At 33.3% G+C, this 24,608-nt stretch overlaps 1 protein-coding gene across 4 annotated transcripts in view; it reads right to left on the bottom strand.

Annotated features, from left to right (window-relative positions):
• Nucleotides 1-24,608, bottom strand: part of Pals2 (protein associated with LIN7 2, MAGUK p55 family member) — a 124,536-nt gene that overhangs the window by 41,526 nt on the left and 58,402 nt on the right. For 3 of the 4 annotated variants that reach the window (XM_027932757.3, XM_071613808.1, XM_071613813.1), the window contains 3 exons: nt 10,398-10,550; nt 7,255-7,407; nt 6,274-6,501 (listed from right to left, as the gene is read on the bottom strand). In XM_027932757.3, coding sequence (XP_027788558.1) covers nt 6,274-6,501; nt 7,255-7,407; nt 10,398-10,550 — 534 coding nt within the window. The remainder of the gene's footprint in view (nt 1-6,273; nt 6,502-7,254; nt 7,408-10,397; nt 10,551-24,608) is intronic. The other variant, XM_071613811.1, reaches the window with a different exon arrangement.

Below are 24,608 nucleotides of genomic sequence, written 5' to 3'. Positions count from 1 at the left end.
CAAACCCGTACGGTATTGGCACAAAAACATTTGACACGAAGACTATTGGAATCAAATAGAAAACATGAGACAAATCCACGCAGACACAGTCTATAGTATTTGACAAGTTGCCAAAAATGTATGCTGGGAAAAATATAGCCTTTCTAACAAACAGTGCTAGGAAAATTGAATATCCATATGTATATGATTGAAAACAAATCCTCCTTTCTCAACCTGCACAAAACTGGACTCAATGTGGATCAAGACCTAGAAATTTTGCAACTGCTAGAAAAAAGAAAAGAAAATATACAGGCATAATACTCCATCATATAGGTGCAGGCACTGACTTCCCTAACAAGACTACTAAAGTATAAGAAATAAAACCAAGCATCTATAAATGGGATGGAATCAAATTAAAAAGCTTCTGCACAGCAAAGGAAACAATTAAGAGTGTGAAGAGAGAGCCTGCAGAATGAAAGATTTTTGCCAGCTGCTCCTTTGACAGGAATTAATATCCCATAATACTTAAAGAACTCAAAAAATTTAACTCCAAAATACCAACCCAATAGATAAATGAACAAAAGAACTAAACAGACACTTCTCAAAAGAAGAAATACAAATGACTAAAAAATATATGAAAAAATGTTCAACATTCCTAGCAACATTCCAATCAAAAGTATATCGAATCTCACTCCAGTTAGATTGGCAGCCATTATGAAGTCAAACAACAACAAGTGCTGGCGAGGATGTGGGGAAAAGGGTACACTTGTACATTGCTGGTGGGACTGCAAATTGGTGCAGCCAATTTGGAAAGCAGTATGGAGATTTCTTGGAAAGCTGGGAATGGAGCCACCATTTGACCCAGCTATTCCCCTTCTCGGTCTATTCCCTAAAGACCTAAATAGAGCATGCTACAGGGACACTGCTACATCGATGTTCATAGCAGCACAATTCACAATAGCTAGACTGTGGAACCAACCTAGATGCCCTTCAATGGATGAATGGATAAAAAAAATGTGGCATTTATACACAATGGAGTATTACTCTGCATTAAAAAATGACAAAATCATAGAATTTACAGGGAAATGGATGGCATTAGAGCAGATTATGCTAAGTGAAGCTAGCCAATCCCTAAAAAACAAATGCCAAATGTCTTCTTTGATATAAGGAGAGTAACTAAGAACAGAGTAGGGTCGAAGAGCATGAGAAGAAGATTAACATTAAACAGGGATGAGAGGTGGGAGGGAAAGGGAGAGAGAAGGGAAAATGCATGGAAATGGAAGGAGACCCTCAGAGTTATACAAAAGTACATACAAGAGGAAGTGAGGGGAAGGGGAAAAATAATACAAGGGGGACAAACGAATGTCAGTAGAGGGGGCAGAGAGAGAAGAGGGGAGGGGAGGGGAGGGGAGGGGGGATAGTAGAGGATAGGAAAGGCAGCAGAATACAACAGACACTAGTATGGCAATATGTAAATCAATGGATGTGTAACTGATGTGATTCTGCAATCTGTATATGGGGTAAAAATGGGAGCTCATAACCCACTTGAATCAAATTGTGAAATATGATATATCAAGTACTATGTAATGTTTTGAACAGCCAACAATAAAAAATTAAAAAAAATAAAATAAAATGTCCCACTTGATGGCTTAGCACTATAAAAAAAAAAAAAAAGTATATCGAGATTTTATATCACTCCAGTCAAATTGAAAACTATCAAGAATACAAGCAACAACAAATGTTGGCGAGGATGTTGGGGGAAAAGGAACACTTATACATTATTGGTGGGACTGAAAATTAGTACAACACTCTGGAAAGCAGTAAAGATATTCCTCAAAAAAAAAAAAATAGGAATGTAACCACCATATGACTCAGCTTTGCCACTCCTTGGCATTTAGCCAAAAGAACTAAAATCAGCATACTAGAGTGATATAGTCATATCAATGTTATAGCAGTGCAACTGACAACAGTCAAGTTATGAGATCAACCCAAGTGCCCATCAAAAAAAGAATAAAAAAAATATGGTATATATGCATGATTTACTCAGCTATAAAGAAGAATGACTTATGGCATTTGCTGGTAAATGGCTAGAATTGGAAAACACCATGTTAAGAGAAATAAGCCACATACAGAAAGAAAAGGGTTGAATGTTTTCTTTTATATATAGAATCTAGACAAACCAAGGGGGGAAAAGTGGCTGGAGGGGAATCCCTATGAAAATAGAAGGGAGATCAGAGAAGCAGAGGGTTGATAGGGAGGGAGGAAGGAAAGAAAAAGAGAGGAATGGTGGAATGAAATTAACCAAATTATGCTAAATACAAATATAAATATACAGCAGGGAATTTCACCTTTATGTATATCTATAAAGCACTAATTGAAAAAAATCTATAAATAAATAGAGGACCAGTAGAGTAGAGGAAGGGAAACACGGGAGGATGTAGGGAAATACGGGGAACTGAACTGGAACAAATTATATTCCATGCTTATATCATTATCTCAAAATGAAGCACAATATTATGTATAACTACAATTCACTAATAAAAATAAATAAAAAACTTTAAGAAAAAATAGGTGTTGAATTTTATCAAATACTCTATTGAGATTATTCTGTTTTAATTTGTTAATGTGTCTAGTTTCATATATGGGTTTTCTAATATGAAACTATGCTAGCATACTCACAATATATCCAATGTAGACATGGTTATATTATGATCTCCTTTAAGCACAATTAAATTTTATTTGTCACTATTTTGTTGGGATTTTTTACATGTATATTCTTAAATGAAATTTAATGTAATTTCTTTCCCTATAATATTTTTGGTATTCAGGTCATGCTGATCTTAAACAATGAATAAAAGAGAATTCCTATCAGTTTGGTCCTAATGAAGAAACAGAATTATGAACAGCCTCTAGAAACCTAAACTACATGTAAGGTGAAGAACTTCAGACTGGCTACAATGTCCAGATTACCCTAGTCCTCATATTTAAAAATAGAGATCTTTATGTCTCATACAGATTTTGGACTATTAGCTAGTAATCCCAAATCATTCTGACAAAGATGATCTACTGGCGTGCTTTGAAAAATACCACCATGGCAGGGAGACCACCTGGCTTCCATCTACATTTACAGAAATCCAGAGGAAGAGCTGCAACTGACTCCATAGCATAGGAATCTGCACTTTCCCATGGGAACACATTCCAGATCTCTCAATGGATGCCTGAAATCTCTGATAGCACCAAACTCTATAATTCAATGCCTTTTCCATCCCAACTAAGCACTTCATAAGCAACATGGCCGTAATTTTTGCTGTTTGAGGTGAGAACACAAAGTTTGCACTAATCTTTCTTCACAATTTTGTAGCTTAAAGATTTGTTCTTGATGTATATCTTGGTGATCTCAGCATCAAATTATTTTCCTTTCTTTATTAAGTCAAAGTTTCACTTTTTCACTCAAAAGAATCACTTTATGGCTTTTGAATTGGCATATCTGAATTGCCAGCATTACTTTCCTTGTGCTTCGGGGTTGTTATTAAATAAAACGGGTTGCAGGAACACAAGCTTTGTGATACCACAACTGGTGTTCAGGTAATAGATTCAGCCACTAAGTGAATGGTGAGAGGTAGCGTACACAGCATAGGTGCACTAGACGAAGGAATTATTCATCCTCTGGTTGGAACAGAATAGGACAGTGCAATATTTCATCATACTAATCAGAATAGTGTGCAATCTAAAACTTATGAGTTCTTTATTTCAGCAATTTTCCAATTAACATTTTAAGACTTTGGTTGACTGCAGGTAACTGAATCTGCAGAAAACAAAACCAGAGACGGGAAATTTATTGAACTATATGATAAAGCTACTACACAGAGTTGAGGAGGCTAAATGCCCTTCCTTTCTCATAGTTTCTCTTAGCAGGATGCTCCTGGGTTGCCCAGGGCAGTCCTGACGTATGTCTATTATTCCAATGTAATGAGTAATAGCTCCCCTGTTCGTTTTTTCAAAAGCCCCCCTTTGGACATCTGTAGTCCTCCTTTGGGATCCTCCATGTTATAGTCTTTCCATTTTTACGGTCGGATAGGCCTGAGTCTGCTTCACAAGCTTGTAGGACCTCTTCTCCCCCATTTTAATCCCCTCCCCCAGATCTAAAGGCTAAGTGAAAGCCAGAGTTTCAGAAGGCATGGGATAGGAAAATATACTTAAGTCAAGACTAAATATCTACACATTTCATTCTATTCAGTGTACACAATACAGAATCTATGCAAATCAAAACTACACTGAGATTCCATCTCACTCCAGCCAGAATGGCAACTATCAAGAATAAAAGCTACAACAAATGTTGGCAAGGATGTGGGGTAAAAGGTATACTCATACATTGCTGGTGGGACTGCAAATTGGTGAAACCACTATGGAAAGCAGTACAACCTGGTATGGAAACACCATTTGACCCAGTTATCCCATTCCTTGGTTTATACCCAAAGGACTTAAAATCAGCATACTACAGTGACACAGCCACATCAATGTTTATAGCAGCTCAATTCACAATAGTAAACTAAGGTGCCCTTCAACAGATGAATGGATAAAGAACCTGTAGTATATATACACAATGGAAACTTACTCAACCTTAAAGAAGGATGAAATTATGGCATTTTCAGGTAAATGGATGGAACTGGAGAACATCATGCTAAGCAAAATAAGCTAATCCCAAAGAACCAAAGGGCTGAATGTTTTCTCTGATATTTGGATGCTAATTCACAATAAAGGTGGGGGGTGCTAGGGAAGAACAGAGGTACTTTTTCTTAGAGCGGAGTGAAGGGAGGGGAGGGGTTTTGGGAGGAGTGAAGATAGTTGAATGAATCAGACATTATTGCCCTAAGTGCATATATGATTACACAATCTTTATAACACCATGTACGACCAAAAGAATGAGAAGTTGTACTCCATTTGTGCATGATGTGTCAAAGTACATTCTACTGTCATGTATAACTAATTAGAACAAATAAAAAAAATTTAAAAAAGATACAGAATCTACATAGAAACTTAATATCACAAAAATTTATTTTGCCTGTAAAGTCCATTGTGGCCATGGTGAACTGTAGGAATTCTGAAGCTAAGACCATTGGGGGAAGGGGGTTTGAAGGGATCTTCCTATCACAATGCATATAAAATAATAAAAAATAGCAAAACTTAGATTTTACTCTTCTAATCTATGGAGGTGCAAGACAGGTCTCATGTTGTCACAAATGGAAATACACCAGTTGAGGAACAAAGGCAGCCTGAAAAGTACAGTAACATGAGATGTCTAAGTACTAATGCATTTTATTTTTACAATTCCTTTTTTTTTAACTAAGCTCTCCACTTTCATTTCAATCAAAGTTCATTATAAACCTATTATTTTCAGAAGCTCCATTTATTTGGTAGAACTCAAAACTAAATAGTCCATCCTGTTTTCCAGAGAACAGTTTAAAATAGGCATTCAACAAATATTATTTTGAAGAATTATATGGAAAATAAAAACAAGAAGGAAGATACCTTGGCAGTATTTTATGCAAGAAAATGTAAAATTTCATTCCTACATCAAATAATAAATTTTTGGAATAAAATTGAACATTAGAGGTATCAATCTGAAAAATGATGAATATTTCCTATTTCTGTTTTCTAAGTTTGAAAATCCTCTTTTCCATTCCAATACTACTATAATTTTCAACTATTTTTGTGCAATTCCTTTCTTTTTCTTTCTTTATAATTTCATCATACATTTTTATCATCTCCATCAATAACTACAGTAGCCACTTGTTAACCTAGTTGGTCTTGATTGTTAAAATATTCCCTTATTCAAATATCTATTTTACCTAAAATACAGATCAAATGTCTGCAAACCAAGTGTCCAAGATCTTCTGTATCCATCCTCCTTTTTGGCTTCATTCTTTATTGAGCCTATTACATGAACACTAATCTGGAAGTGATATACACAACGTCCTCTCAAAGGCCTTAATACAAAGCCTGGAATACATGTCAAAAATGTTTGTACATTAATATTTAAATGGATTTATGGTTTTTCTGATACCTAGATGTAAGGACAGAGGTTCACAGTGTTCACAAAAAATGTACTTTCTATTTCCTTTATAATAGCAAGATAGTGTTTTTAAAAAATTCATTAATTCACCCATGACAAAATAAGTCAATTCAGAACAATTAAAGCAGTTCTTTCCTTTTGCAAAAATGGTAGCAACTGGTGGGTTATATCTAACAGGGTTATTAGTTATTCTTAACATTACCAAAACTTTTATTACTAACCTGTTGAGGAGTAATGGTATCTCTATAACTTGGTAAAATTTTTAGGGTGACACTTCCACTAATATTTTTCAGTAATTCCTGTAATTCCTTTGGGTTGTTTCCAACCTCATGGCCATTGACTTCTTTGATGATATCTCCCACATGAAGCAGACCTTGTCGATCTATCATTCCTCCATGAAGGATTCGGGCAATTACCAGATCATTATTTTCAACCCTGAACGTTACACCCTAGAAGAAACAAGAAATAGAATAACTATTTATTTTATTTTATTAATAAGAAATAGGTAAATATTCATGAATATAAGAAATAATTCCAAAGCTATATAAGTTGTTCTTACTTTTCCCATGATCAATCCTGTCTTAATATTTTAATCCCATTCAGCTAGATGCAATTGTAAGAATATACAGCACCCATCAAAAAGAACTTTCTTGGTAAGGTTAACCCTAAAAATGAAACAAATACTAGTATCTAGGCTGTATTCCACAGGATAAAAGGAAGGTCAAGGAAATATGAAAGGGTATTTGTGCATTCTCATTCTTGGCTTTTCCTTTTCTTCATTCCACTATTCTTAGGATCCACAAGAGCAGAAACAGTGAACTTCACTACTTACAGGTATTTGAAAAATGGCTTCAATTTTTAATAACCAACCTTATGCCATGTTTTAATACTATCATTAGTAAGCAACCTGAGTTCATTATTTTTTTAAAGGCAGAAAGAATTGAAGTAGTTCTCTTTTGAATTCTTTGATACCTACTGGCATACTTCTAACATCTAATTCTAAGTTAAACTTTTCTTTTTAGTTTTATATGCTCGATCAATTTGAGAGACTGTCAGCTGTGTGTTTATATGTGGGTAAAAAAGACTAATAAAAAGTTTTCAGATTATGTTAAGAAAAAGAAAAAAAAAACAGATAAAAGTAGTGACTGAGTCACAATTTATTTACATTTCAGATTTAAGAAGGCACTGATTTATCTACTTACCAATGGCTCTCCAGCTCTTTTGTGAATTCCAAGAATACGAATGGCATCTACTGGTAATAACTGATTATTGAGAGAAGAATTATTCATTTCTGGGCTTGATGGAGGTGAATCATAACACTTTGATGCCACAATATCATGGGCTTCCAAGAGCGACTGTAAGAAGTGAACACAGCCTGTGGTTATTAGCTACTGATGGAATAAGTTACTAAAAATAATTTGTTAGTTCATTATCCCAGTGGTGTACTAAAAATTTCCCAGGCGTACATTATTAAATTCCCAAACATGAATTGAATTAAATATATATAGAATATTTTTAAAGAAATATAAAAATAGCTTTAAATATATAAAATAGAATTATATAAAATAGCTTTAAATATTTTCATCATCAAATAGTATTATATTCTTGTCTTAGTTTTGAAGAGATTGAAAGAATTCAGTCACATGTTTTTAAAATGACATGCTCACTGGAAACCAAACCTAGGTCATCAAAATAATTTAGTATTTATCATTAATTCTTATTTTATTAGGTATTATAAAAACCCAAATGACAAGGACCCTAATAATTACACTTATGTTGCTAAGTTAATAACTTGATATATTTTCTATACCTATGGAATGTATTAAAAAAGATGTGAATTAGAAAATAGATAAATATCTGCACCTTATATCAGAGATAGAAAATTTTGCTACTAATAAAGGTTTAATCTATAAAAGACATTTTTGAGGGAAAAATGAGTTAGTAAAGATTCTCCATATACTGCATTTTAAAATTATATTCCCTCTCTGTGCTATTATCATGGATGATTTTGATCTAGCATTCTAGGAATTTCTTATATATTTATATATTTAAAATGTTTGTCAATCCTTATCCTAAAGGAGTAAGTTTTACTACAGTTGCACATATTCATCATAATGCTAAATTTAAAAAAAATTTTGAGTGAACAGACAACAAATTCAAACAAATCAAAATAGAAGAGGGGAACAAATAACACCAAGTTCACAAAAAAAAAAACAATCTGAATATTGGCTTAATCAGTAATTTCTAGTCATTTCATGAAATCACTTGTAAGAAACTGGAGAAAAAAAATTCAAAAGGAACTCCCAAATGCATATGTTAAGAATTCTTCCTATAAATGCTGGAAGTTATTCAAAACTCTAGGCTGGGCTGCTTGGTTGTCCACCCTGTATTCTCAGGCAGTATATTTCATTTCTGTTACTTGAACCACTTCTTACACACTCCTAATTCCCTATATTCTAGTTCAGAACTCTCATATGCTTCAGATTAATGTACTAAAAATCTGTCCACATGGCTAAAGTCATGACAATTTGAAAATCAAAGAGTAATTATACTTGAAACACTGAATAAGTACACAATGTTATTTAAAACACAAAAAAGACTAAAAAACTAAGTTGTTATCATATGAAACTAAGTTGTTATCATAAGAAAATGCTATTTTAAACAAGTCTTTGCTTTGAAAATAGGTAAAGAGAAGGATCTAGCATTTCTCTGCTTTTCCAGGAGGAAATCCATTATAGGGTAACAGCCCCTCTGATGAGAAGCTCTACATTTATCAAAGAACACAGCTAATAAAAATAGAACAAGAATTTGAAAAAAAAAAAAAAAGTCATATTGTAACCACTAATGAAAATATTGATCTAGGCAAGAATTATTAATTTATGTTCTCTAGAAGGTAAATGGTTGATAGGAACTAGCATTTATATAACGTCAGAATAATAACAGACTAGATTACTTCATGGGGAGATTTTGTAGAAAACAATAGACTGTCATCTTTACTCAGGAACCAAATCAACAATGTGGGGGGAGGCGGCAATCAGGTATTCTACTTCTTCTGACAGTCTAATTCATGTTGCAAATCACTTAAGATGAACTGTAGTTCTAAATCATGGATTTGAATCAGAAACCTTTTAGCTAGAACTTCTGGTAATAGGAAATAGAACTGATAACTGAATAACCCAGCAGGGCAGCAGCCAGACAAATCCTGGAAGTGCCACACTCTACATGACAGTGGCTTGGACTCTTCAGTAGGTCAACATCATAAGAGGGAAAGGGGTTGACAGACAGAAGTCACACACAGATTTAGGTTGGAAACTCATATGTACAATACCCTTCTCTCCACTAGGATTCTGACTGTCTCCAGGATAAAACCTAAATACCTTAGCATTCCTTATAAGGACACAATCAACTAGTCCCTGCATAAAATGTGTGCCTGATGTGTCTCTGCGGCTTTTGTACCAAAGATGCTGATTGATGTAGGAACCATCCCACTGTTATCTTCATATTTATTGTAGAGTCACATAAAGACGTTGAGAAAAAGCAAAGGGGTGTTACTATTTGATTTTGCAATGGAAAACGTGAAATTTGCAATGGAATTTGCAATAGAAAACGTGACATTCTTCCATCTTAGTACTACCCCTTCTCCATGAAAAAGTAATGTCTGTCATAAAACATGTTACCATATATGACTGAATGTATTTCTGGGGTTTTCATTCTCTTCAATTCATTTATTTTCCTAACACTCCCCAATATCACACTATCCTGATTAATTCAGGTTTTTTAAAAGAAATCTTTTTGTCATTTGATGAAGGAGATTCTTCTTGGTGAAAATGATTAACTCATTTACTGACCAAACTTTAAACTGTACTTATTTCTCTGTGGAATAAATATGTTTGATAATAGTTTCTACCCTTAGCTCTCCTTTGTTTCATATCATCAACTGTACCCCAGTCTTGAGAAGCAATACTAAAAAATGTTCATCATTGACCCCAAAGAGTAATGGGAAACAAAGTGGCAGTAAAGAAGAAAAAAATTACATTCTCATGGTGAGGAAAATTTTGCTAGCATGATACCTGATGTTAGAAAAGGGATGTTGTTTTCTTTAACTGCACAAAGGAAAATCCATGGTGATGTATTTCTGTAAATGTATACAGTATGTACAGTTATATCTGTGTATTTATGTATTTTCAGCATATCAGAATATTAAAATATCTAAATTGGAATTTATATACTTATAAAAAACAGCCTCAAGTAATTCTCCAAAGGAAAAAAAAATCACTTAAAACTGGAAATGAACTACTAAGGAACTTCAGGAACATTGGGGAGAAGAGCTGTAGGGAAAGGTTACCTGGAAGTGAGGCTCTTTGAGTATACCAACCAGTTCTGCCACATTTTCATCCACATTTATTAGGGGAGTGATATCTTCAAGAATTTCATTAACTAATTCCAAGTTATTATCACTGACAGCTTCTAGTTTTGAATCTTCAAGCCTCTCATGAGCCTGAGAAGACAACAGTTTATTAAGGTAATGGTACTTTTATTTCATTTGCTCCAGACCATAGTTTACTTCTTCATTTATTTATTTTTCATAGTTTTAAAAGATAATACTTGGAGGTTTGATTCACTGAAACCTATTTTAATATTTCTATCAGTAGAAATATTTGAATTTTAAAGTAAATATACCAGGCAGTATAATAAACGTTGGCCTCCATTCCTATCCTATAGGTCACAAAAAACTCATTTTTATGACTACCCCTGAAAAAACATGACTACTAAAAACCATGTTATGCTCCTACCCACTAACAGGATTTCCTTATGACATTCTAGTCAAGGCTCTAACTCTGAATGCTATTGTTTATTTCTTATTCAATGATTAAGCATACAAAAAGAATAAGAACGTAACCATCACATATGTTAACATTTCAAAAAATGATAAATATCATTCTGAAAATTCCAGAATCCTAAAGTTATTAATTTTCTATTTTGAAAATTCAGGCTGGGAATGTATCTCAGTAATGGAGTACCTGTCTTTAGCATGCACAAGACTCTGGGTTTGAGCCTCAGCAATGTCAAAAATAAATACATAGATTGATAGAAAGAAAGAAAACCAGTTCATTTAGAGAAAGAAAAAAGTCAATTTAGAGTAATTGGACTTTGAAAGACCTCATATTTAATTAGGAGAATGAACCTTCCTGTCTCTAATCTTAAGTTTTGTTTTTGTTAAAAAATATCACCATCTTATCCTCAGAAAATACACTCTGAACCATAATAGCATTATCCTTAGATAGCGGAAGTAAAGCAGTTTTAAATTCAAACTGAGAATGAACACAAAGCAGGCTGCACCTTTGCTGATAAATAGTCTTTGCTTTTCTGACAAATAGGTGCTTTCTGATGTTGAAGATGGAAAAGCATAATTATTAAGATTTAATTTTTAAGTAAAATCATGTAAGATGACAAATCTTACATTTTCCCATTCATCTCTATAAGTGCTGAGGAAAAATCCAAATTTCAAATGGTGACCGCATTAACTAAACTTTATTAGTTATTAGTTTCCTGTAATACTTCACATATTATTATATCTGCCACCACACAAAATGGTTCCTTTAGAGTTTAAAAACAATATTCTAATTTTTAAAGATGAACTTTTTGTTTAAACTTTTTCCTAGGTAATTCACATGAGTGAAGTAAGTATAAGTTATTATTATTTTTTAAGAGACAGGTATCTTGTTATGTTGCTCAGGCTGCCACCAAAATCCAGGGCTGAAGCAACACTTTATCTCAGCTTCCTGAGTAGTTGAGATTACAAGTGTGCACCATTACATATGGTGAAATGATTTCTTAATTAGAAGAAGGGATTATATACTAAGCAACATTTTAAGAAAGACCTCAGGAAAGGAAATTTTAAAAATCATATGAAATAGACTGATAAAGAAAAAAAACTGTTATTAAACAAAAGGAAAAATGTCAAAAGGCCAAATGTAATTTAAATGGAGGAAAAAGTTTCTATTAGATTTAGATAAGAAAAAATTAAAGACTAGAAAATCCCACAATGAGGATGGATATAATTTGTAATTTTGTGAAAAGTATAATACACACCAGATAAGAAAAGGATGATGAAGATACCCAACACATATTACAGAATGATTATCACCACTGCAAGTAAATTAATCTACATAATTAGTTACTTCTTACAAAAAAGCTACAATTATAATATTCAGATATTATTATGGTATTATAAGAAGAAAGCTTAAAAATATTGGAGGAAAGAACTTTAATATGTACTGAGGTTTGTGTTTGTGTGCACCAAGTGCTACACCCCATGTACTCTGTATGTTTATGTGATGTATTTGTGTGTTCACAAAAGCAGGTAGTTATTCAAAACTTCACTCTATAAATGAAGACAATGATGCAAAAGTAGGTGACAGGATTTGCTTGAGTTCACATTCCTGGTAAATGGCAGATATAGGTATGTAATACTATATCTTACCTGTTGAAGCTTATTTGACGATTACTATACAGAGAGCCACTCGAACATTATTTTGTAGTAAATAATTCATTCCCATAGATGATGTATAATTCTTGCTCATTTAAATGTATAAGACATGTTCTCACAGGCTGCTAGTTTATTTGTTGCTTCTTAGCATGGTTCTTTAGCATAGGTGTGTTGTTACTTTTGTTCTAACTTATCTCTCTCTCTGAGTTATCTGATACTCCTATGGCTCAGATTACTACCTCGCCCCTCTGACTTTCACTCTTTTGCTCTAAGGAAGTGCAATAAAGAGCACTTGTTGATTTTTTTTTGTATTATAATTCTTAATACAGCTTTCTACCACAATTTAGGCATAATTTGGCGTGAACATACTTTATATGAGGCAAGCACTCTACCAACTGAGCTATATCCCCAGCCCAACATACTTTATATAGAGAGTTATGAAAAATTGTGCTGTGAATGGATAATTACGAATGTAATGCATTCCAATATTGTCATGTATGAGAAATTAAAAAAAAAAGAGTATTTGTTTCTCCAGGAAATGGTTGAAGACTGGCCTGCTACTTTCAGGCACCATGTTAACATATTTTCTATATAATCCCATGTTATATGACCATCACATGGTCACTATTTTGACGTTGATAGTATTCAACACTTCAGGAAAGAAATGATCACTGTCACAGATATCTCTTCCCTTTCTTTCTATGTGCATCTACCTACTACTCACCTCCTTTTGGGTGAAGATAGATAGGAATGTGGAAAGGACTAATGGTCAGAGTAAAAGAGGAAATAAAATAGGAGAGAAGAATTGTGCCATAAGCAAACTCACATATGCCTAAATATTTTTCACATCAATCTCACATATTATTTTATGGTAAAAAGAATCTCACTGGAAAATAAATTCTCAGAGAAAAGTGAAATTACAGCTATAGTCATATTAATATGGAAATCCAATTTCTGAAATATAATTGTATTCAATCATTTTACTTTTCTCAAGAAAGTAAGTATAGGTCCATAATTACTAACATGTAGTTTAAAAAATTTAAAAAAAATTATTTTTAGTTGTGGATGAACACAATAATGTTATTTATTTATTTATTTGGTGCTTAGGGTTGAACCAGTGCTTCACACATGCTAGTTAAGCAATCTACCACTTAGCTACAACCCCAGCCTCCTAACTTATAGTTTTTAAACTTCTGAAAGACTGTGAAAAACTTGGGACCTCTAGTTCACCTGAAAGTCAGTAGCTTTCAAGAGTTACGCCTTACAACTTGAACTTAACTAATGAAACTAAAAAGAACAAAAGGAAATACTAAAAACTGACTGGAGGGGCAAATAAACAATATGCTATTTGACTAAATGAGTCTTGTTTCCTTTAAGAAAGAGCATTATTAGAAAGCTACCAGAACTCAATAAAAATATATTTCACCTGTCACAAGTGGTTGGAAAAACATGTCATTACTGACACTTTAGAACTCTTGGACCTTATACAAATAAGTCCTAGTCTTCTTGTATATGTCCAGTTCTGAGAATCCGATTCACCACTGCATCTTATAAAAATGAACTGCCGATAAGAAAAAGTTCTTTCAAACTTCTGGGCATTTTACTCAAGCACAATCCAAGTATGCTTGCAAACAAAAGCATTTTGAACAAAATTCTTGAGCTATACCTAGCATTATTATTATGCAAACCCTTGCCTTTTCCCATTAAATGTAAGGAACATATCTTAAATTTTGTTTCAATATTCTTATAATAGGGCTAAGTAAGTATATAGTCACTGCTTATTAAACATTTTTGAGAAAGCTAAGTAAAGGGAAATAAGTTTGGCTGTGGTTAAGAGTCAATGACTTCTTTTATTCTTGAGACCTAAAACATGATACAGACATGTCCATGAAGACCCCAAAGCAAATAAAAATTTGAGCAGAAAGTAGAATCAAAGCAAAAATAGGTAAGTAAATTTCTATTTTGCTTCTGCATATGTTATCAAAAAGATGAGCTTTACTCTGGAAAATATGGTGAAACAGGTTTAAACAAATTAGAATACAATAATTCTAATGAGCAAAGAACTTCTCAGAAATCACAGTTAGCCAAATTGAGTACAAATTCTCAGACTAGTAAGTTATGTAAAAAAGGTACTCACGAAGTTTCTAAGCTGCCCTTAAAAAAAAAAAAAAAATCTATAGACTAGAACCACAAAGATGCCAAAAACAAACTAAAAACAAAAACAATTAAAAAAGCAAACCACCATACTTTTTAAAAAGGAACAAGGAATATTTTAAAGAGCTTGGCTTTAGTAGTATTCAGAGAAAATATAGAAGAATCTTTTTTATAATCTTTGAGCTGGAAAGACCTGTCCAAATATGGAATAAAATCTGGAAGGTATAAATTATACCAAAAAGGCCCCCAAAATTCACTATGTAAACATTTAAAATTTCTACTCCTTAAGTATCAAAATACAAATGAAGAACAAGAGTTAAAACAGGAATTATATTAGACAAAATGCTAATTTTCTTTACAGGAGTTCTACAAAACAATGAGAAAAAGAACATCTCTTTAAAAGAAATGAGAAAAAAAAAACAACAAAAATTCATTGAAAAGGAAAATCAAATACCTCTTAAATGTACTGAAAAGGTCCATAATATCACTCAATGATAAAAGAAGTACAAACTGGGCTCTGGGGCATATACCTGTAATCCCAGCAGCTTGGGAGACTGAGGCAGAAGGATCATGAGTTCAAAGCCAGCCTCAGCAATTTAGCAAGGCTGTAAACAACTCAGTGAGACACTGTCTCAATAAAATATAAAAATAGCTGGGGATGGGGCTCAGTGGCTAAATGCCCTGGGTTCAGTCCCTAGTATCCTCCTCCCCCTGCAAAAAAGAAGTACAAACTAAAAATATAATAAATATCCTTTTTCTTATCAGATTGGCAAGGATAAAAAAAAATCAACTAACATATCATGTTGGTGAGAATATGAGAGAAAGACATTTCACACATTTTCCCCCTAGTGAAAACATACTGGTAAGCAATTTGACCACATCCACCACACAATTATACTGATCATTTTAAGAATTTATCTTTAAGATACATAATTACATGTGCAAAATAAAATGAGAAATGTTAGATATTATAGCATAATTTATAAAAGAAAAGACCATCTAAATATCTGTCAGAAGGCTCATTAAAAATCCATACACGGATATACATCAACTTTACAAAGAATAAAGAAGCTCTATAGATACTGATACGGAATTTTATGCAAAAAAAAAAAAAAAAAAAAAAAAATCAAGGTTTAGAACAGGTAGTATAAATCCAAAACTTCCATTGCATTCACTAGTGAAAGACAAGATGTTTTACCCTAAGATTAGGAAAAAATAAGTGTCCACCTTCACTTCTATTCAATATTTATATTGGAGAGTCTAGCCAGGACAATTAAGCAAAGAATAAAGGGGCACCCTGATGGGCAAGAAAGAGATAAAGCTATCTTTATTCACAAATCACATGATCTTATATTTTGAAAATCCTAAGTAATCCTCTAAAAAACCATCAGAACCAATAAACAAGGTTGGAGGTTATAAAATCAATTGTAAGAAAACAATTCCATTAACAATTGTATTAAAAAGGATACACAGAAGCAAAATTTACTGTGACAAATACAAAACACTGTTGATAGAAATTGAAGACTTAAATAAATGGAAAATTATCCCATATTTATACAGTGGAAAATTTAATCCTGTTAAGATGGCAATTCTTCCCAGAGATCCACAGATTCAATGCAATACCCATTAGAGTCACAGGTTACTTCTTTGTAGAAAGTGACTGATTCTAAAATCCTTACATAACTGCAAGGGACCCAGAATATCCATAAACAATGACAATGATGACAATAATAACAATTCAAAGCACAAAGAAAGAAGAGTCATACTGATTTCAAAACTCATTAAAGGCAACAGTTATCAAAACAGTGTAGTTATACCACAAGAATAGACAAAAGAGTCATAGAATGCAATTCAAAGCCCAAGACAAAACTCATATATCAATAATCAACTGTTGCATGTTAGGCAAGGGTGCCAAAACTATTCAGTGAGAAAATTAACAGTCTTCAACTAATGGACTGGATAGGCACTTATAGAACTATAAGTTCAAACCTTACCCCATACCACACATGAAAATCAACTCAAACGCATCTAAGATCTAAATGTAAGAGTAAGCTATACAGGTCTTATGAAACATGGGTAAATCATTTATCTTAGATCTGACAAAAGGATTCTTATATATGCATTCAAAAGCACAAGTGAAAGAAGAGAAAAGTAAGCAAATTAGACTTTATCAAATTAAAAACTTTAATTGAAAGTATTCCCTCTAAAAATTGGAACAAGACAGAGATGCCCTCTTTTACCACTTCTATTCAATATCGTTCTGGAAATTCTAGCCAGAGCAATTAGACAGAAAAAAGAAATTAAAGGATACAAAGAAGAGCTCAAATTATCCCTATTTGCTGAGGACATGATTCTATATTTAGAAGACCCAAAAACCTCCACCAAAGAACTTCTAGAACTCATAAATTCAGCAAAGTAGTAGAATATAAAATTAACACCCATAAATCAATTGTGTTCCTATACAGTAGTGATGAATCAACTACAAGGAAAACTATCTCATTCACAATAGCCTTTATGTGTGTGTGTGTGTGTGTGTGTGTGTGTGTGTGTGTGTGTGTGTATTTGGGAATCAATCTAACAAAAGAGGTGAAAGACCTCTACAATGAAAACTACAGAACACTAAGGAAAAAAAACTGAAGAAGACCTTACAAGATAGAAAGACATCCCATGTTTTTGAATAGGCAGAATTAATATTGTTCAAATGGCTATACTACACAAAGTGCTATACAGATTTAATGCAATTTCTAGTAAGGTCCCAATGATGTTCTTCAAAGAAATAGAAAACGCAATCATGAAATTCATTTGGAAAAATAAGAGACCCAGAAGAGCCAAAGCAATCCTCAGGAAGAAAAGCAAAGCAGGAGGCATCACAACACCAGACCTTAAATTACACTACAGAACTATAGTAACAAAAATGGCATGGCATTGGCACCAAAACAGATACAAAGACCAATGGTACAGAATAGGAGACACAGAGACAAACCCACATAAACACAGTAATCTCAGACTAGACAATGGTGCCATAAAAGAAACATTGGAGAAAAGATAGCCTCTTCAACAAAATGGTGCTGGGAAAACTGGAAATCCATATGCAATAATATGAAATTACATCCCTATCTCTCACCCTACACAAAACTCAATTCAAAGTAGATCAAGGATCTAGGCATTACACCAGAGATCCTATACCTACTAGAATAAAAAGTAGGCCCAAAGCTCCATCATGTCAGCTTAGAAACCAAATTCCTCAACAAGACTCTAAAAGTGCAAAAAGTAAAATCAAGAAGCAATAAATGGAATGGTATCAAACTAATCAAGAACGTGGAGAGAGCCTACAGAATGAGAGAAATTCTTTGCCATCTGCACCTCAGATAGAGCATTAAATCTCCAAGATATATAAAGAACTCAAAAAACTTAACACCAATAATAATAATAATAACCCAATCAATAAATGATTAAAGGAACTCTACAGGCACTTTATAGAAGAAATATGAATATTCAACAAATATATGAAAAATGTTCAACATCTCTAGCAATAAAAGAAATGCAAATTAAAACTACACTAAGATTTCATATCACTCTAGTCAGAATGGCAATTGTCAAGAATATAAGTAACAATAAATGTTGGTGAGAACATGGGGGGGGAAATGTACACATATAAACTCCTGGTGAGACTGCAAATTGGTGCAACCAGGATGGAAAGCAGTATGGAGATTCCTCAGGAAACTTGGAATGGAACCACCATTTGACCCAGTTATTCCACTCCTTAGTATATACCCAAAAGACTTAAAATCAACATACTATAGTGATATGGCCACATCAATGTTCATAGCAGCTCAATTCACAATAGCTTAGCTATGGAACCAACATAGGTGCCCTTCAGCAGATAAATGTATAATTAAAATGTGGGACATATATACAATGGAATATTACTCAGCCTTAAAGAAGAATGAAATTATGACATTTGCCAGTAAATGGATAGAACTGGAGGCTATTATGCTAAGTGAAATAAGCCAATCCCAAAAAACCAAAGGCCGAATGTTCTCTCTGATACGCAGATGCTCACTTACAATAAATGTGGGGGAGTGGAGGTTCTCCAGATTAGACAGAAAGTGGGATATGGGCTAAGGGCAGGAGGCATGGGATGGGAATGAGAAAGACAGTAGAATGAATCAGACATAACTTCTATGTTCACATATGAATACACAACCAGTATTAACTCTACATCATGTACACCACAAGAATGGAAAGTTATAGCCCAAGTATATATGTTAAGATATATTCAAAATATATTCTACTGTCAGGTTTAAATAAAAAGAACAAAAAAATTGTTCATGAAAGATATAAAGAAAAAATAATTAAAAAAAAACTTTTGTGTTTCAAAAAGACACTCTGAAGAATGTTGAAAGACGACTGATTGAGAATTCTCAAAGGGACTTGTATTTAGAAAATGTAAAAAAAAAAAAAAAAAAAAAAACCTCTTAGAATCCCACAACGAAAAAATAACACAACTTAAAAAATATATGAAAAAATGGGCAAAGGATCTGAATAGATAGTTATTTCCCCAAAGAATATATTCAGATGGTCATTAAATGCATGAAAAGATGCTCAATATCCTTAGTTATGAGAGAAATTCAAATCAAAACCACAATGACATAGAACTTCAAAACCATAAGGATGGCTAGAACCAAAAATTCAGATAACAAGTATTAGAGATAATATGGAGATATGAGAATTCTTCAGCACTGCTGGTAGGAATATAAAGCATGTATTCATTCACTTTGGAAAATAGTCTGGCAGATCTTCAAACAATCAGTTACCATATGACCTAGCAATTCTACTCCTAGGTATATGTCCAAAAAAAACTGAAACATATGTCCACATGAAAATTTGTGCATGAATATTTTTAGTAGCACTAGTGCTATATTTATAGGATGACTATTTATAATAGTCAAAGGGTATAACAACCCAAATGTCCATCAGTGGTTGAACAGATGAACGAAGTGGGATATAGCCAAACAAAGAAATATTATTCAGCTGCCAAAAGCAAAGGTGATTCAGAATGTTATGAGCTTAGAAAGCATTTCTTCTGTCTTCATAGCAATGAAAATTTGAACAAAAAAAAATATCAACAACTCTTCTGAGCTTCACCGGAGAAATTAAGGTCACATGGATAATTGCTATTCCTCAAACCGGAGACACAAAACGAAAACACAGAATCACAGTTTAGTTGAACAGAAACCTGTAAGCAGAAACCTTTACTACAATCAATACTGGGAGAGGAAAACGTAAAAAGACTGAGAATTACTTGAACTGCTGGAGCTCAGTATTTACAAGGTAGAGAGTAAAAATAAAGAAAAGAAATTGGGGGCAGGGCTGGCTCAGTCTTAGGGGGACCTTCACACTCTTCTTTTACCTTCCAGACACCTACCAAGTTCTCACAATGAAAACTGGAGGGAAAATCCTTCATGCTTTTTGGAGGAGAAAGGGGAAATTAGCCATTTTGAAATTCACTGAGCATTTATTTGGTTTCCCTTAAGATTTGTCCTCAAGGGAATCTACTTTATCAGAACCTAAGCAGTCAGCAGGGAAGAAAAATCCCAATTTCTGTCCCAACTCCGTTTCCTGGTTCCTGTGTTAGGGGAAAACAAACTAAGATTCAAACCTAATCAACAGAACCCTTTCTCTCCCTCTTGTGCCTCACATCAATAATAGCTGCACATCTCAAACTTTATTTAAAAAATCTCTAGGAAATCCAGACACAGGAGACAAAAGGAAGGACATCAAAGGAAATTTTAGCTTCTGCCACTTACAACCTGATCCCAGTCAGACAAAAACCTCACACTTAAAGTCTGTTCATCTCAGTTTCTTTTATCCAACATATTGTGTCCCACTTTCAACAAAAATCATAGAAAACAAAATAGAAACAAAAAAATCTCAGTCTCAAAGTACACAGCAAGCATCAGGACCAGACTGAGATATGGCAGAATATTGGCATTATTGGGCTGGGAATTTAAATCAACTATGATTAGCATGCTAAGCTCCAATGGAGAAAGGAGACACCATGAAAGAATAGACAGGTAATGTAAGCAGAAAACTGGAAGTTCTAACGGTAAAAAAAAAAAAAAAAAAAAAAAAATCAAACAGAACTACTAGAAAAAAGAAACATTGTAATAAATGAAAAAAAAAAAAATAACAAAACACCTTCAGTAGGCTCAGAGTAGACACAACTCAAAGGTGAATCAATGAACTTGAACATATGGCAATACAAACTCCTAAAACTCAAATACAAAGGGGAAAAGAATAAACAAGACAGATAATAACCAAAACTGTGAGACAATCAGAAAAAGGTACAGATACACATAAAATCATAATACTAGAAGAAGAGAGAAAGAAAAGAAACAATTACATGAAAAACTGATTTTCAAAAAACTATAGATCCAGGTAGCAGAGAGAACACTGAGAAAGATAAAAACTAAAAAAAAAAAAAAAAAAAATCTAAACTGAGGCATATCATACTCAAATTGCAGAAAAATCAAAAACAAACAGAAAACCTTGAAAAATGCTAGAGAAGGTGAAAAACACCTTATGTATAGAGAAGCAAGAATAAGAATTACATCGGACTTTTCTTCAGAAACTATGAAAGCAATTAGAGAATGAAGTACAATATTTAAAGCACTGAAAAAAATAACAACTCACTATTAGGGTTTGAATCTTAAATGTCCCCCAAAAGTTTGTGTGTTGAAGGCTTGATGGTCCCCACAAAGCAGTTCAGAGGCGGGCTTTTGAGAGGTGACCAGGTCATGAAGACTCTAACCTCATAAATGGATTAATCTATTCATGGATCCATAGATTAATGGGGTCAAAGGGAAGGAACTTTGTTATAATAGTAAGCTCTTTTTTCTTCCTGGCTGCCATGAGCTGAACAGCTTTGCTCTCACACACTACTGCCATAATGTTGTTCCTCCACTCAGGTCCAAAAGCAATGAAACCTGATGACCATAGATTGAAACCTCCAAAACCATGAGTCAAAATAAATCATTTGTCTTTTTGAATTATTTTTCTCAGGTGTTTTACCATAGCAATGGAAAACTAACACATCTATCAACCTAGAATTATCTATGCACTGAAATTATCCTTCAAAGGTGAAGAAATAAACACTTCACAATGCAAACACAAATTGAGGGAATTTGTCACTGGCACACCTGCCTTGCAATAAATATTAAATGAAGTTCTCTTTTTAAAAGTTATTTTTAATTTTGAAATAATTCTAGAGTTACAGAAAAGTTGCCAACATATAGTATAGAGAATTCCTTAAAAAAAATTCCTCCATCTCCCTCATCCAATCCCCACATTGTCAATGTGCAAGTTTCCACATGATTTTTGTCAAAACTAAGAAAACAACACGTTATTAAAGAAACTTCAGAGTTTATCTGGATTCCTTTTTTAAAAAAATTTCTTTTTAATTACATGAAGTTCTTTAAAAAGAAAAAAGGTATAGGTCCAAATTCAGATCTATAGAAAGATATACCACTAGAGAGAAAAAAGACATAAAGAAAATTGTATTTTTCTTATTCTTATTTAATAGATTTTGAACACCAATGATAAATCTGCTAATTATGGCTTATGAATAAGTGAAATGAACAACAGCAATATTATAAGACAGGACAGAGAAACTAGAAATATTGTGTCATAAAGTAGCTACATTTCCCATGAGTTGATACAGTATTACTTGGAAGTGGATCTAGATTACCCATAAATGTATATACTGCAAAATCAAGGGGGGGGGGACTAAAAAGTATAATTGATATGCTAAGAAAGGAGGGAAAAATGAAACAAATTATTAACATGCTCAGTTAAAACAGAGAAGGTAAGAAATGAATGGCAGACCAAGAAAAGAAAGAATGAGGGCGATAATTAGAACATAGTAATTATATTGTAGATATTAATCCAATTCTATCAATTATCACTAAAAACATCAATGAGTTAAACACACTAGAAAACAACAAGTGGTTAGGAAAGCAAGATCCAAGTATTTGTTGTCTATAAAGAAACACTTTAAAATATACAGGTAGATTAAAAGGTATGGAGAGACAGAAACCATGTTAACATCAGTTAGCAGAAAACTGTATTACTTATATTAATTGTAAACAAAGCAAACTTCAAAACAGGAAAATCACTAGGAACAAAAATGGGCATTTGTTAGTGATGAAAATGGTCAGTTCTCCAAGAAGTCACAACAGTCTGTAATATCCATGTGCCTAACAAATGAATACCAAAATATACGAGGCAAAATCTTACAGAGTGCAAGGAAAAATAGATTAATCCATTATTATAATTGGAGGCTTCAATATCCTTCTATCAGCAACTGACAGATCCAGCAGGCAAAAAACTCACTAAGCTAAACTGGATGATCCCATCAATCAATCAGACTAACCAACATCCATAAAATACTTCATTTAGCAACAATAGAGTATATATTCTTCTCACAGTTACACAGAACATTCAAACTAGAACAGTTTGAGTCATGAAACACACCTTAACAAATTTATAAGAATAAAAATTCTATGAAGTATGCCGTCTGACCTTAACAAAACAGAACTAGAAGTATAGCTGGGAACCTCTAAAATATTTTGAGACTAAAAACACATTTTTCAATATTGCATGAGTCAAAGAAATGGTCTTAAGAGAAATTATAAGAAATTTTGAACTGAAGATGAAAATACAACTTATAAAATTGTGTGGGATGCAGCAAAAGTAGTTTAAAAGGGAAATTAATAGCACTGAACAAAAAAATATTAGAAAAGAAGGCCTAAAATCAACAATCTATACTTCTAAACTCAAGAAAAGAGAAAATTAAATCAAAAGTAATTAGAAGAAAATTCATAAAATTTAGAAGAAATTAACAGAGAAAAACCAATGCAATTAAACTTGGTTCTTTAAAAACATCAAAATTGATAAACCCCTTAGTAGCTTAAAAAGGAAGACATAAATTGACTGATATCACAAACAAGAGACCATTGCTGATGCCACAGACATGAAGAATTCTATGCTCACAAATTTGATAATGTAGATGAAATGGACCAAGTCCTTGAAAGACACAACCTATCTCACTCCAGTCAGAGTGGTAATTATCAAGAATACAAGCAGTAAGAAGTGTTGGCAAGGATGTGGCGTAAAGGATACACTAATACATTGCTGGTGGGACTGCAAATTGGTGCAACCCCTATGGAAAGCAGTATTGTGATACCTCAGAAAACTTGGAATGGAAGGAACCACCATTTGACCCAGATATCCCACTCCTTGGTTTATACCTAAAGGTCTTAAAATTAGCATACTACAATGATGCAGCCACATCAATATTTATAGCAGCTCAATTCACAATAATAAACTATGGAACCAACCTAGGTGCCTTTCAACAGATGAATGGATGTGGTACATATGCACAACGGAATATCACTCAGCCTTAAAGAAGAATAAAATTATGGCATTTGCAGGTAAATGGATGAAATTAGAAAACACCATGCTAAGTGAAACAGGCCAATCCCCAAACACCAAAAGCCGAATGTTTTCTCTGATAAGTGGATGCTGTGGGGAGGGGTGGGAAGCATGAAGGAACTTTGTGTAGAGCGGGGAATTGGGCTTTGGAGATGGGAAGGATAGTAGAATGAAACAGACATTATTACCCTATATACATATATGAATTATACTACTGGAGTGACTCTGCATCATGTACAGCCAGAGGAATGAGAAGTTGTGCTCATTTGTGTACAATATGTCAAAGTGCATTCTACTATAATGTATTATTAGAATAAATTAAAAAAAGAAAAAGACAACCTACCAAAATTAACAAAGGAGATATGGATGCTATGATTATTATTATCTGCTACAGAAATTAAATCAATAATTGATAAC

This window comes from Marmota flaviventris, chromosome 1, assembly GCF_047511675.1.
Source record: "Marmota flaviventris isolate mMarFla1 chromosome 1, mMarFla1.hap1, whole genome shotgun sequence".
NCBI classification, from domain to species: domain Eukaryota; kingdom Metazoa; phylum Chordata; class Mammalia; order Rodentia; family Sciuridae; genus Marmota; species Marmota flaviventris.
The sequence above is the reverse complement of the archived record's forward strand: the minus strand, read 5'-3'. Positions and strand labels throughout refer to the sequence as shown.